Here is a 15,301-nt window from a genome sequence, read left to right as displayed (position 1 = left end):
TGCACCTGTGTAATTATCATGCTGTTTAATCAGCTTCTTGATATGCCACACCTGTCAGGTGGATGGATTATCTTGGGAAAGGAGAAAAGCTCACTAACAGGAATGTAAACAAATGTGGGCACAAAATTTGAGAGAAATAAGCTTTCTGTTCGTATGGAAAATTTCTGGGATCTTTTATTTCAGCTCATGAAACATGGGACCAACACTTTACATGTTGTGTTTATATTTCTGTTCAGTGTAGTAATAAACTACATTTATCAATCTGAATAAATGCTACAGCCCAGTTAGCATGAGCATTCTTATATAGTACCACTGCAATGTGTACAATGATAATCACTTGTTTTTTATGTTTGATTTTATATCGCTCTTGCTGCTGGTGACTCTCAGATCCACCTCTACGCAGACGACACCATTTTGTATACATCTGGCCCTTCATTGGACACTGTGTTAACAAACCTCCAAACGAGCTTCAATGCCATACAACACTCCTTCAGTAGCCTCCAACTGCTCTTAAACACTAGTAAAACTAAATGCATGCTCTTCAATCGAACGCTGCTGGCACCCGCCCACCCGACTAGAATCACCACTCTCGACGGGTCTGACCTAGAGTATGTGGACAACTACAAATACCTAGGTGTCTGGTTAGACTGTAAACTCTCCTTCCAGACTCACATTAAGAATCTCCAATCCAAAGTTAAATCTAGAATCGGCTTCCTATTTCGCAACAAAGCCTCCTTTACTCATGCTGCCAAACATGCCCTCGTAAAACTGACTATCCTACCGATCCTTGACTTCGGCGATGTCATTTACAAAATAGCCTCCAACACTCTACTCAGCAAATTGGATGTAGTCTATCACAGTGCCATCCGTTTTGTCTCCAAAGCCCCATACACTACCCACCACTGTGACCTGTACGCTCTTGTTGGCTGGTCCTCACTACATGTTCGTCGTCAAACCCACTGGCTCCAGGCCATCTATAAATCACTGCTAGGCAAATCCCCGCCTTATCTTAGCTCATTGGTCACCATAGCAGCACCCACCCGTAGTCTGCGCTCCAGCAGGTATATCTCACTGGTCATTCCCAAAGCCAACACCTCCTTTGGCCGCCATTCCTTCCAGTTCTCTGCTGCCAATGACTGGAACGAATTGCAAAAATCTCTGAAGCTGGAGACTCTTATCTCCCTCACTAACTTTAAGCATCAGTTGTCAGAGCACCTTACCGATCACTGCACCTGTACACAGCCCATCTGAAATTAGCCCACCCAACTACCTCATCCCTATATTGTTATTTATTTTGCTCTTTTGCACCCCAGTATCTCTATTTGCACATAATCTTACATTTACATTACATTTTAGTCATTTAGCAGACGCTCTTAACCAGAGCGACTTACAGGAGCAATTAGGGTTAAGTGCCTTGCTCAGGGGCACATTAACGTCATTTAGCAGACGCTCTTAGCCAGAGCGACTCACAAATTGGTGCGTTCACCCTATAGCCAGTGGGATAACCACTTTACAATTTGGGGGGGTTAGAAGGAATACTTTATCCTATCCCAGGTATTCCTTAAAGAGGTGGGGTTTCAAATGTCTCCGGAAGGTGGTGAGTGACTCCGCTGTCCTGGCGTCGTGAGGGAGCTTGTTCCACCATTGGGGTGCCAGAGCAGCGAACAGTTTTGACTGGGCTGAGCGGGAGCTATGCTTCCGCAGAGGAAGGGAGCCAGCAGGCCAGAGGTGGATGAACGCAATGTCCTCGTTTGGGTGTAGGGACTGATCAGAGCCTGAAGGTACAGAGGTGCCGTTCCCCTCACTGCTCCATAGGCAAGCACCATGGTCTTGTAGCGGATGCGAGCTTCAACTGGAAGCCAGTGGAGTGTGCGGAGGAGGGGGGGTGACGTGAGAGAACTTGGGAAGGTTGAACACCAGACGGGCTGCGGCATTCTGGATGAGTTGTAGGGGTTTAATGGCACAGGCAGGGAGCCCAGCCAACAGCGAGTTGCAGTAGTCCAGACGGGAGATGACAAGTGCCTGGACCAGGACCTGCGCCGCTTCCTGTGTAAGGCAGGGTCGCACTCTCCGAATGTTGTAGAGCATGAACCTGCAGGAGCGGGTCACCGCCTTGATGTTGGCGGAGAACGACAGGGTGTTGTCCAGGGTCACGCCTAGGCTCTTCGCACTCTGGGAGGAGGACACAGCGGAGTTGTCAACCGTGATGGCGAGATCATGGAACGGGCAGTCCTTCCCCGGGAGGAAGAGCAGCTCCGTCTTGCCAGGGTTCAGCTTGAGGTGGTGATCCGTCATCCATACTGATATGTCTGCCAGACATGCAGAGATGCGATTCGCCACCTGGTTATCAGAAGGGGGAAAGGAGAAGATTAGTTGTGTATCGTCAGCGTAGCAATGATAGGAGAGACCATGTGAGGATATGACAGAGCCAAGTGACTTGGTGTATAGGGAGAAAAGGAGAGGGCCCAGAACCGATCCCTGGGGGACACCAGTGGTGAGAGCACGTGGTGCGGAGACAGCTTCCCGCCACGCCACTTGGTAGGAGCGACCGGTCAGGTAGGACGCAATCCAGGAGTGAGCCGCGCCGGAGATGCCCATCTCGGAGAGGGTGGAGAGGAGGATCTGATGGTTCACAGTATCAAAGGCAGCAGACAGGTCTAGAAGGACAAGAGCAGAGGAGAGAGAGTTAGCTTTAGCAGTGCGGAGAGTCTCCGTGACACAGAGAAGAGCAGTCTCAGTTGAATGACCAGTCCTGAAACCTGATTGGTTTGGATCAAGAAGGTCATTCTGAGAGAGATAGCAAGAGAGTTGGCTAAAGACGGCACGCTCAATAGTTTTGGAAAGAAAAGAAAGAAGGGATACTGGTCTGTAGTTGTTGACATCAGTGGGGTCGAGTGTTGGTTTTTTGAGAAGGGGAGCAACTCTCGCTCTCTTGAAGACGGAAGGGACATGGCCAGCGGTCAAGGATGAGTTGATCAGCGAGGTGAGGTAGGGGAGAAGGTCACCGGAGATGGTCTGGAGAAGGGAGGAGGGGATGGGGTCAAGCGGGCAGGTTGTTGGGCGGCCTGCAGTCACAAGTCGCAGGATTTTATCTGGAGAGAGAGGGGAGAAAGAAGTCAAAGCATAGGGTAGGGCAGTGTGAGCAGGACCAGCAGTGTTATTAGACTTAACAAACGAGGATCGGATGTCGTCAACCTTCTTTTCAAAGTGGTTGACGAAGTCATCCACAGAGAGAGAGGGGGGGGGGAGGAGGATTCAGGAGGGAGGAAAATGTGGCAAAGAGCTTCCTAGGGTTAGAGGCAGATGCTTGGAATTTAGAGTGGTAGAAGGTGGCCTTAGCAGCAGAAACAGATGAAGAAAATGTAGAGAGGAGGGAGTGAAAAGATGCCAGGTCGGCAGGGAGTTTAGTTTTCTTCCATTTCCGCTCCGCTGCCCGGAGCTCTGTTCTGTGAGCTCGCAATGAGTCATCAAGCCACGGAGCTGGAGGGGAGGACCGAGCCGGCCGGGAGGATAGGGGACACAGAGAGTCAAAGGATGCAGAAAGGGAGGAGAGGAGGGTTGAGGAGGCAGAATCAGGAGATTGGAGGGAGAAGGATTGAGCACATCTACCATTCCAGTGTTAATACTAATTGTAATTATTTTGCACTATAGCCTATTTATTGCCTTACCTCCATAACTTGCTACATTTGCACACACTGTATATATATTTTCTGTTGTATTTTTTTTTACTTTATGTTTTTTTACCCCATATGTAACTCTGTGTTGTTGTTTTTATCGCACTACTATGCTTTATCTTGGCCAGGTCGCAGTTGTAAATGAGAACTTGTTCTCAACTGGCTTACCTGGTTAAATAAAGGTGAAATAATTTTTTTTTTTTAATTAAAAATATTTTGAAAACTATTCTCACTTGCTTATTTTGTACTCAGGTGGCTGAATATCATGCCATATCATGCCATGGCCTAAAATACAAGGTATATTGCAATCACTGATCGATGATGCTAATAAATACTCTGGGTGTATGGTTATAGTCTTTATTAACACAAATGTAATATTTGATTTATTTTGTAGCCCTGAAGAACTTGCTAGAGGGCTCAGAGTACAATACTACACCTTGGCTGGTGTAAAGCAGCAGCACAGCCATTAGAGGGCGCCAAAAGCACATAATATACTTCACATCAGCCACCACTGTAGTGTAAATGAGGTGAGTCGGACCGTAGAAACAAAATAGGACTGTAATGCAGGAGGACTGTATCTTTAAGTCGTCATCATACAGCGTACATATTTCTGTCACGCATGCCACGCTGCTGCGCCTGCTCAGTGCACCACAGACTGTTTAGTGACAAATGTACCACTATTCCGTTAGATGTAGGTAGCCCGTGTGCTCTAGTATGGACCCACTGTTGTATGGACAGACTGTTGACGTCGCGGCTATTGTTGTGATTCCGCGATTTGGGTGACAGCTCCTGTGGATCTAAAATTTCAGGAGCGACGGAAGAATGAGAAGAGGGAATTATAATATTTATACTGCACGGATAGCGCAGAGAGAGATCCACGATAAAAGGTAAATAATAATCGATCTATTTCCTTTATTGTTGTCTCGCCATTCGTGTAGAATTCCCCTGCTGGTATAACGCTACATTATAGGCTATGAAAATGCTGATGAATGCCACAACACTCGCTCGTGCGGTCGTGTTTAGCCTTTTGTGCGTTGCCTGTATTGCTTTTGCTATAGGCTACATTTTTGCGTCTCCACAACCTTACAGTTATGCTCTGACATAATGATCATATAGCAAATAAATTATAGGTTTAGTTATAGTTAATATTTTCTTGTAATTTGCCCAATTAATGATGGAAGGTTTGCCTTAATCTTCTTTTTCAGAATAGTCTATTTCGCACCCTATTCATAGAATTATAAGCAATGAATGTCATTACATTTTATCCACAACCGGCAAAATCCCCTTGATATCAATGTAGCTTTTCTCTGTAGCATGGCGAATATGGTTATAAACAGAAACACTACAGTAACTTGATTTCCTGCTTAGGATAGGATTCAAAAGATGGATTTTTGCATAGGTTGGCCAGCGTGAAATACACAGAAACACTTTTTTTTTTTTTTAGTTCTGGAAAACAGTATCTTTATTGTTTTACAATATTATATATGCACTATCAATCGTTGTGGTAATGCACAATTAGTTATGTAATGAATGTGTGTGTGTGTGTGTGTGTGTGTGTGTATGTGTGTGTGTGTGTGTGTGTGCATGTGCGTGTGTTCCTGTGCCTGTGCATGTGTTTGTAACTCATTCCCTTTGCATGTGTGTGTGTGTGGGTCAACTTCCTCTGGGCCAGATGTAAAGTCAATCAGTTGGGGCACGACCGGCTACTTAAACCCTCTCTGGTCCCTCTTCCGGCCTCTGCCCTGCCAACAGAAACTCTGTATGCCTGCTATAATTTCAGACCACTGACCACATGGCAGTTTCTGCAAGATGCTTTGAATAGTATGCAGCACATTCAGTGCTTTATAATAGCGAGGATCGCCATCGCCTGTGTTCCCTCTTCTGAGTTTGTTGTTATGAAAGTAAGACCAGAGATAAAGAGGTGAAGCTGTTACTGACCATCATTAGCCTACCATATTGGTATTGATGTCTCCCGAACTGAGACCTCTGTTCCTTTGGTTAGGAGGGGTGTGTTGTCACTTTTCCTTTTGCCCATTTAAGAAAACCAAACAAATGTTAGGCTACAAGGTGGAGGCCAGGAGGGTCAAATGTCTTTCTCCTTGTAGTTACTGGTTGGACAGACATCAGTATCTGCTGACCATGTAGCACCAGGTGTACTGTACTGTGTAGACTTCAGCCGAAGTCTCAGTCATCTCCCCTGCTGTGTTTTATTTGTGCCAATGAGTGACCACCGTCTGCCTGGCAGACATGTGCTTCGTCCTCTACCTCACTGAATTATTTAAATAGGTCTAGCCTACATCCACATTCTAGACATTCAGTCCTGTCTGTGGTACCTTAAAGCATCCATGTAGTCTTTGTAATTTGTATTTTGAAATCATACAGTGGGGGAAAAAAGGTTTTAGTCAGCCACCAATTGTGCAAGTTCTCCCACTTAAAAAGATGAGAGAGGCCTGTAATTTTCATCATAGGTACACGTCAACTATGACAGACAAATTGAGGAAAAAAAATCCAGAAAATCACATTGTAGGATTTTTAATGAATTTATTTGCAAATTATGGTGGAAAATAAGTATTTGGTCACCTACAAACAAGCAAGATTTCTGGCTCTCACAGACCTGTAACTTCTTATTTAAGAGGCTCCTCTGTCCTCCACTCGTTACCTGTATTAATGGCACCTGTTTGAACTTGTTATCAGTATAAAAGACACCTGTCCACAACCTCAAACAGTCACACTCCAAACTCCACTATGGCCAAGACCAAAGAGCTGTCAAAGGACACCAGAAACAAAATTGTAGACCTGCACCAGGCTGGGAAGACTGAATCTGCAATAGGTAAGCAGCTTGGTTTGAAGAAATCAACCGTGGGAGCAATTATTAGGAAATGGAAGACATACAAGACCACTGATAATCTCCCTCGATCTGGGGCTCCACGCAAGAGCTCACCCCGTGGGGTCAAAATGATCACAAGAACGGTGAGCAAAAATCCCAGAACCACACGGGGGGACCTAGTGAATGACCTGCAGAGAGCTGGGACCAAAGTAACAAAGCCTACCATCAGTAACACACTACGCCGCCAGGGACTCAAATCCTGCAGTGGCAGACGTGTCCCCCTGCTTAAGCCAGTACATGTCCAGGCCCGTCTGAAGTTTGCTAGAGTGCATTTGGATGATCCAGAAGAGGATTGGGAGAATGTCATATGGTCAGATGAAACCAAAATATAACTTTTTGGTAAAAACTCAACTCGTCGTGTTTGGAGGACAAAGAATGCTGAGTTACACCCAAAGAACACCATACCTACTGTGAAGCATGGGGGTGGAAACATCATACTTTGGGGCTGTTTTTCTGCAAAGGGATCAGGAAGTAAAGGAAAGAATGAATGGGGCCATGTATCGTGAGATTTTGAGTGAAAACCTCCTTCCATCAGCAAGGGCATTGAAGATGAAACGTGGCTGGGTCTTTCGGCATGACAATGATCCCAAACACACCGCTCGGGCAACGAAGGAGTGGCTTCGTAAGAAGCATTTCAAGGTCCTGGAGTGGCCTAGCCAGTCTCCAGATCTCAACCCCATAGAAAATCTTTGGAGGGAGTTGAAAGTCTGTGTTGCCCAGCGACAGCCCCAAAACATCACTGCTCTAGAGGAGATCTGCATGGAGGAATGGGCCAAAATACCAGCAACAGTGTGTGAAAACCTTGTGAAGACTTACAGAAAACGTTTGACCTGTGTCATTGCCAACAAAGGGTATATAACAAAGTATTGAGAAACTTTTGTTATTGACCAAATACTTATTTTCCACCATAATTTGCAAATAAATTCAATAAAAATCCTACAATGTGATTTTCTGGATTTTTTTTTCTCATTTTGTCTGTCATAGTTGACGTGTACCTATGATGAAAATTACAGGCCTCTCTCATCTTTTTAAGTGGGAGAACTTGCACAATTGGTGGCTGACTAAATACTTTTTTTCCCCACTGTAACTCTATGTCTAATAAATCACTGTGTGTGTTTTATATTAATGAAAAGAACTCCAAAATATATTTTTTATCAATTATTTCCCTGACTATCCTTTGGCCTTGAAATACTCAGTCTGATTGTGTGGGCGTTATGAAACAAATGTGAAGATATTTACATACACAGCCCTGATTAGCTGATAGGATCGTCTAAAGCTCACCCCTTACCCAGATGAACAGTCATTGGTCTATTATAATCAGATCACATTGTGATGTCATGATGTGGGCCAAAAGTTCCATCCCACCTGAACAGGCTGAAATTCCAGGCATTTTTTAAAACAGCTCTTACACAAAAAGGCCATTATTATCATTTTCACAATTTCAGTGTTATTTCGACCTCATGGAAATATATAAAAGGAAAATCACGTTTTTAACTGCACTGCCCCTTTAAGTTGGCTACTCCTGGCCAGTGTGTGTGCAGAGTTTTGTTCAAGCCCAGCATGAACAAACCTGATTGAAACAATTGTGATCATCAGGTTAGACCACAGTTAGCTCCATTGGATGTTTTGAAGCCAGGCTGGAACAAAAGCCTCCCCACACTTTCTCTGACCCTGTTCTAGCTGCATTTGCCTGACTGCCTGTGCTTGACACATTGATGTCCAATATGTGCCCCCTCAAAATGAATACCATAAACAGTACAGTTATCTTTCATTAGACTTGTGCCATGCCCATGTTGCATGTAGTTGGAAACAACATTATGGAAACGTCTCCACTCAGTGGTTGAAAGCCAGTCACATAACTTCAGTTAAGAGATACCAGAGTGATGGAATTACATTTCCTTTCCTTTATCGCACTGCTTTGCTAATCTTGGCCAGGTCGCAATTGTAAATGAGAACTTGTTCTCAACTGGCTTACCTGGTTAAATAAAGGTTAAATAAAAAAAAAAAAAAAAAACATTTCCTTTGTTCTGAAGATGCCTTGTAGTCAGGTTGGAAAAAACAACCATTGGCTGTGTAATCCTGGCATCAAAGATAGTGATAAGATCCAGATGGTGGATGTGTCCTGCTGTGGTCCAGATTATGACTGATCTGGAACCAGGACACTGGTAATGATGCAGCCCATGGAAAGTGTGGATTAACTGGGATTAGGCCTATCCCGCTGTTTTGTTTTGGCGAGTACAGTATAAACATTCTTGTACTGGAGGGATCCACTGATAAGGTCTGTTCATATGATGGATTGAGTGAAAACCTGTGCTTGTGGGGTGTAGCACCAAAGAGGCATAGGCATAAATATGCTACACTCTGTCATGTGTGAAAAGGTAAACTCAGTGAGGTCAGAAAGCTTTGTAACAGGTTGGAGGGCCGTGAAATCAATATTCACCTCTCAATCAAAAGCAAACTGCTGTAGGCCTACACTGGCTATCCATCTTCTCAAACAGGCCTACACAACGTACAGTTGAGGACCCTTGAAAATATTGCCTTCATACTTTTTGGATGATTAGCATTACATAATTGTGTGTGCGTGAGGTAGATTCCTGTGTAGGAGGGTGCAGAGAGAGAGGGGAAGGCAGGAGGAAGGTGGGGGTTAGCAGGTACTGTCAGCCAAACACTGGCAGGACTCTTGGTTCCCAGGGGGCTTATATTACTGATCCACAGAACACTGATATCCTCTTCACACACTGCCAACATACTGTACATCCACATAGCGCTCTGCTTCTCAAACCCGTGTTCTATTTAGCTTTCACACATTCAAATCTGCCGTTTTTACTTTGTTTTTATTATGTTACTCAATAGACACACACAGAGGCCCACCATGTTTAAAACTATCCCACTACTAAAGGCATGTGAAGTGCATTCAGCCATAGTGTGACACTGTGTCAACACTGAGCTGAGGAGTGGACACATGCTGGTCAGAGCTCTTCAGGCACAGTGGCAGGAGAAGGTTACAGGCTTATGATCAACATTACTGTTAATTAACCAACTGAATGGACAAAAACATAATCTCCTCTTTATACAGACCCGCTTTTTTTAATTCATCACTGATTTGTATCCAGTAGTCAGTTAGACCGACATATAGGGTTGGCTTGCTAGCATGCTGTAAAATGAAGATGTGCATGTCTGTTATATTTTTGCAGACACATTTGCCCACAACCATGCAAACCAAAGCATCTCTGATTTGAAATCGTTTCTGTTTTATTTTCCTTTTCAGATATTGACATGAAGAAAGACATTGAGACGTTGATAGCAGAGGAACGCGCTGACATCATCTTGAAATATGATACGGTGGGTGACGTTCAACAAATACACTGTTCAGAGGGTTTTAGGATGCTGTAAACTGTTTTTAAAGCTCAAAAATTGCCATGTGCACTTCCACCTTAGTTATTTCTCATTTACCGATGACCAAAATAACCCAATTGACCTGTCCAACAAATGCCTCTACATTTGGAGAACTCCTAGAGACGGTTTGAAAGTTCACAGACATCAGTTCAGTCATAACAGAGTTTCAGTAACAGTCAAATTAGTCACATAGCATAGCAATAGGTCTATTTAGCTCCAGGCCTGCATTGATGTATCCATGAATGTTAGTCTAAGACTGGTCTTCTTATGTAGGTAGACTGCACCACCTCCATCACCTCCATAAACAAGGAAATAGATCAACCACACCAGTCAACCAAACAGCAAAGGTGTTGTTATGTCCACACATAAGCAAGTGCAGTTTGTAATGCATATCCTTGATAATCAGATGTTGATTCACTTGGCCTGAGTTTGTACTTTAAATAACATGCACTCCATCTTCAGTACATGTCATGGAGTTATCCCATCTGACTGTACCACATGTCCTCTCTGTCTGTGTGTTGTCCATCTGTTCACACAGGAGGAAGAGTTCATACTTGTTTGAGCGTGTTGTTAAAAAGCGTGACTGTCGCTCTAAGAGGGATAAGAAAGAGAAACTGACGGTGTGTTTGTGTGTTGCTAAGCATTGTGTGTGTGGGTTGATGAAGAAGCCTAATAGCATGCTTGTGGTTTGTTGTGTAACAGAAAATTATAATATAATATAATATAATATAATATAATATGATATGATGTTGAGGAGATTTAGACACACATATGCAGCTAAAATAGTCACAGTTGCCAGGCAAACGCAATCATACTGTAAGAGAGATGACGTAGGCCTATCTGTGTTGTATGTTGTTAATTCTATAAAACCTAGAGAAGCATACATTATAAAATGATAGATTATGCAGTCTATTTAGTACAAACTAGAGGTCATGAACTTCAAGCGACCCAAATTTCCCTAGCAATATCTGTCTTACAGTGTCCCCTCTTCAAATTGGGGTCAGCAGACACGCTGACACTGGAAAGAGCAAGAGGGACGGAGAGCGAGAGAGAGAACTATAGCGAATGAGACAGAGTTGACACTCAAAATAGCAAGAGAGAGAGAGAGAGTAGGAATGAGACAGAGTTAAATTTAGCTCACAGGCAACAAGACATGGGTACATACTGTATATAGGATCTTAATTTGAGCCAGTTTGCTACAGCAGGAAAATAATCCTGCAGCAACAAGAAATGTGAGTTATTATGTGGATTATAATTTATGGACATTTTTGTAGGGGTTGATAAAAAAAATTGTAAGGGAAAACTAAGTCGGATATTTCAAAGTTGAAATTACAAACTTTAAAAGCCCTTTTTAACCCTAAATACACTACAAGTAAAAAATGTGCTGCATTGCAGGAAAGTTATCCTGCACTAGAGTGATCATGTTAAGATCCTACATCTGTAGAGGGGACCCTGTCTGGCCTTAGCAACACCTGTGACAACGGCCATAGCTAGACCATCGATCGATTACACCATGGTCTCTCGAAGCTACTGAACCATAATAGAAATCAGCTGATTACTGTCTGTCTGTAGGATTCTACTGTCTATATGGTATTTGACTTCTGTAGCTCAATTGGTAGAGCATGGTGCTTGTAACGCCAGGGTAGTGGGTTCGATCCCCGGGACCACCCATACGTAGAAATGTATGCACACATGACTGTAAGTCGCTTTGGATAAAAGCGTCTGCTAAATGGCATTATTATTATTATTATTATTGACTTCTGAACAGAAGTAGCACATACTGTCTCAGACCTCAGGTGGTGACAGTACAGACAAAATGTTTCTAGTGCAATTCACCATGGGTGTTCTGTTTATTGTAATGTGCAGATGGCTTAGTCAGGGTGCCATTTCTGTTTCTGTTTGGCAAAGACAACAACTTGGCTGCCCTTTGATGTTGTCTTGCCAAATAAGGTTATGACTTATTATACAACGGGTGCGTCTAATCCTGAATGCTGATTAGTTAAAACTGCATTCCAGACAGTGTCTATTCCACAAGTTAAGTCTATGATGTTAAAATGCCTATTTACTCTGTCCCATCTGACTGCGCAATCCACTGTCTCATCAGCCCAGCCAGGCAATTTATAAACTTGATCTCCACTATAAAAAGCATCTAGACATTATCTCACATTTCTTATAGACTAACATTTAGTTTTCAACAGTAGAGATTTGTATAAACCTTGCTGTCTGTCTCTCCGACATTTGCAACATTGTTTCAATATTCAAATTCGATCTCCAGCTGTCGCATAGTAATGAACGTGTCAGGAGTCGGGATGAGACAGAAAGGCAGGCAGCTTTTCTCAGCCAGTCTAAATCATAAATCAGCATCATTTTTATGGATATATACAAATAAATATCAATAAAAAACAGGTAAAACGAAACAATAACATCTAGTTTGCAGTCTTTCCAGCTTCAGTTTGAAGTGATTGTGTTAGCTGTATTGTTGGCTAGCTCCTCTAAACAGTAGTGTCCTGATGATAGAGCACATTTTCTAAGCCAGGTGAAATCGCGCATTATTAGCTCATTGTTATGGATGTATCAAATAAATGTCACTAGAAAACAGCTTAAACAAATGCAAATAAAATAAAATGGTATTGGTCACATACACATATTTAGCAGATGTTATTGTGAGTGTAGCGAAAGGCTTGTGTTCCTAGCTCCAACAGTGCAGTAGTGTCTAACAATTCACAACAATACACACAAATCTAAAAGTAAAATAATGGAATTAAGAATATATAAATATTAGGACGAGCAATGTCAGAGTGGCATTGACTATAATACAGTAGAATACAGTATATACATATGAAATGATCATATGTATGTATGTAAACATTATTAAAGTGACTAGTAAAACATTAAAGAACACCCTCTGTGTTCTGTTAGACAGGTAATTCTTTATCCACAATATAGCAGGGGGTGTAAAGCCATAACACATACGTTTTATCAGCAGCAGACTGATTGATAATGTCAATAGCCGCACTGAAGTCTAACAAAACAGCCCCCACAATCTTTTGATCATCAATTTCTCTCAGCCAATCATCAGACATTTGTGTATGTGCTGTGCTTGTTGAATGTCCTTCCCTATAAGTGTTCTGAAAGTCTGTTGTCAATTATGTTTACTGTAGAATAGCATTGTATCTGGTCCCAATTATTTATTTATAAGTTTACTAAGTGTACCAACAGGCTGATTGGTCGGCTATTTGAGCCAGTAAAGTGGGCTTTACTATTCTTGGGTAGCGGAATTACTTTTGCTTCCCTCCAGCCCTGAGGGCACACACTTTCTAGTGGCTTAGATTGAAGATATGCCAAATAGGAGTGGCAATATCATCTGCTATTATCCCCAGTAATTTTCCATCCAAGTTGTCAGACCCAGTGGCTTGTCATTGTTGATAGACAACAATACTTTTTTTCCCCTCTTCCACACTCACTTTACGGATTAAAAATGTGGTCAGTTATACTTGGATGTGTAGTGTTGGCGTATGTTGCTGGCATTTCATGCCTAAATTTGCTAATCTTGCCTATGAAAAAATCATTAAAGTAGTTGGCAATATCAGTGGATTTTGTGATGAATGAGCCATCTGATCAATCAATCAATCAATCAATTTTATTTTATATAGCCCTTCTTACATCAGCTAATATCTCGAAGTGCTGTACAGAAACCCAGCCTAAAACCCCAAACAGCTAGTAATGCAGGTGTAGAAGCACGGTGGCTAGGAAAAACTCCCTAGAAAGGCAAAACCTAGGAAGAAACCTAGAGAGGAACCAGGCTATGAGGGGTGGCCAGTCCTCTTCTGGCTGTGCCGGGTGGAGATTATAACAGAACCATGCCAAGATGTTCAAAAATGTTCATAAGTGACAAGCATGGTCAAATAATAATCAGGAATAAATCTCAGTTGGCTTTTCATAGCCGATCATTAGAGTTTAAAACAGCAGGTCTGGGACAGGTAGGGGTTCCATAACCGCAGGCAGAACAGTTTAAACTGGAATAGCAGCAAGGCCAGGCGGACTGGGGACAGCAAGGAGTCACCACGGCCGGTAGTCCCGACGTATGGTCCTAGGGCTCAGGTCTCTCAGTTGGCTTTTCATAGCCGATCATTTAGAGTTGAAAACAGCAGGTCTGGGACAGGTAGGGGTTTCGTAGCCGCAGGCAGAACAGTTGAAACTGGAATAGCAGCAAGGCCAGGCGGACTGGGGACAGCAAGGTGTCATCATGCCCGGTAGTCCTGACGTATGGTCCTAGGGCTCAGGTTCTCAGAGAGAAAGAGAGAACGAGAGAATTAGAGAGAGCATACTTAAATTCACACAGGACACTGGATAAGACAGGAGAAGTACTCCAGGTATAACCAACTAACCCCAGCCCCCCGACACATAAACTACTGCAGCATAAATACTGGAGGCTGAGACAGGAGCGGTCCGGGAGACACTGTGGCCCCATCCGAAGAAACCCCGGACAGGGCCAAACAGGAAGGATATAACCCCACCCACTCCGCCAAAGCACAGCCCCCGCACCACTAGAGGGATATCCCCAACCACCAACTTACAATCCTGAGACAAGGCCGAGTATAGCCCACAGAGGTCTCCACCACAGCACAAACCAAGGGGGGGCGCCAACCCAGACAGGAAGATCACGTCAGTAACTCAACCCACTCAAGTGACGCACCCCTCCCAGGGACGGCATGAAAGAGCACCAGCAAGCCAGTGACTCAGCCCCTGCAACAGGGTTAGAGGCAGAGAACCCCAGTGGAGAGGGGAACCGCCCGGCAGAGACAGCAAGGGCTGTTCGTTGCTCCAGCCTTTCCGTTCACCTTCACACTCCTGGGCCAGACTACACTCAATCATATGACCTACTGAAGAGATAAGTCTTCAGTAAAGACTTAAAGGTTGAGACCGAGTCTGCGTCTCTCACATGGGTAGGCAGACTGTTCCATAAAAATGGAGATCTATAGGAGAAAGCCCTGCCTCCCGCTGTTTGCTTAGAAATTCTAGGGACAATTAGGAGGCCTGCGTCTTGTGACCGTAGCGTACGTATTGGTATGTACGGCAGGACCAACTCGGAAAGATAGGTAGGAGCAAGCCCATGTAACGCTTTATAGGTTAACAGTAAAACCTTGAAATCAGCCCTTGCCTTAACAGGAAGCCAGTGTAGGGAAGCTAGCACTGGAGTAATATGATCAAATTTCTTGGTTCTAGTCAGGATTCTAGCAGCCGTATTTAGCACTAACTGAAGTTTATTTAGTGCTTTATCCGGGTAGCCGGAAAATAGAGCATTGCAGTAGTCTAATCTAGAAGTAACAAATGCATGGATTAA

General features: G+C 43.6%; 1 protein-coding gene across 3 annotated transcripts in view; it reads left to right on the top strand.

Moving 5' to 3' along the window:
* Nucleotides 1-4,281: 4,281 nt before the first annotated feature.
* The window catches only part of LOC121582259 (USP6 N-terminal-like protein), a 33,417-nt gene continuing 22,397 nt past the window's right edge, over nt 4,282-15,301 (top strand). For 2 of the 3 annotated variants that reach the window (XM_045225053.1, XM_041897940.2), the window contains exons 1-3: nt 4,282-4,561; nt 9,830-9,903; nt 10,496-10,577. In XM_045225053.1, the coding sequence (XP_045080988.1) occupies nt 9,896-9,903; nt 10,496-10,577 (90 nt within the window). In that variant the 5' untranslated portion in view covers nt 4,282-4,561; nt 9,830-9,895. The remainder of the gene's footprint in view (nt 4,562-9,829; nt 9,904-10,495; nt 10,578-15,301) is intronic. The other variant, XM_041897941.2, reaches the window with a different exon arrangement.

The sequence above is a fragment of the Coregonus clupeaformis genome, chromosome 15 (genome assembly GCF_020615455.1).
Source record: "Coregonus clupeaformis isolate EN_2021a chromosome 15, ASM2061545v1, whole genome shotgun sequence".
NCBI classification, from domain to species: Eukaryota; Metazoa; Chordata; class Actinopteri; order Salmoniformes; family Salmonidae; genus Coregonus; species Coregonus clupeaformis.
The sequence above is the reverse complement of the archived record's forward strand: the minus strand, read 5'-3'. Positions and strand labels throughout refer to the sequence as shown.